The sequence below is a fragment of the Eimeria mitis genome, genomic scaffold, assembly GCF_000499745.2.
Source record: "Eimeria mitis Houghton genomic scaffold, Emh_scaff2926, whole genome shotgun sequence".
Lineage (NCBI taxonomy): Eukaryota > Apicomplexa > Conoidasida > Eucoccidiorida > Eimeriidae > Eimeria > Eimeria mitis.
In genome coordinates this window covers 5,058-5,264 of record NW_013571267.1, presented here as the reverse complement: position 1 = coordinate 5,264, position 207 = coordinate 5,058, and the positions used below count along the sequence as shown (strand labels likewise).

The window sequence follows — 207 nt, the reverse complement described above, 5'->3', positions numbered from 1 at the left end:
GCTGCTGCTGCTGCTGCTGCTGCTGCTGCTGCTGCTGCTGCTGCTGCTGTTGCTGCTGTTGCTGCTGTTGGTGTTGGTGTTGGTGTTGGTGTTGGTTTTGCTCTTGCTGCAGCAGCTGCTGCTGCTGCTGCAGCTGCTGTTGCTGCTGCTGATGCTGCTGCCGCTGCTCCTGAGGCCAAAGCAACATACGCTGCCGCCGCGGGGGAG

The 207-nt window shown here is 61.8% G+C and overlaps 1 protein-coding gene across 1 annotated transcript in view; it reads right to left on the bottom strand.

Moving 5' to 3' along the window:
- Nucleotides 1–207, bottom strand: part of EMH_0060340 (uncharacterized protein) — a gene marked incomplete at both ends in the record, with an annotated part of 2,831 nt that overhangs the window by 483 nt on the left and 2,141 nt on the right. The window contains one exon of the mRNA XM_013497785.1: nt 3–207. Coding sequence (XP_013353239.1) covers nt 3–207 — 205 coding nt within the window. The remainder of the gene's footprint in view (nt 1–2) is intronic.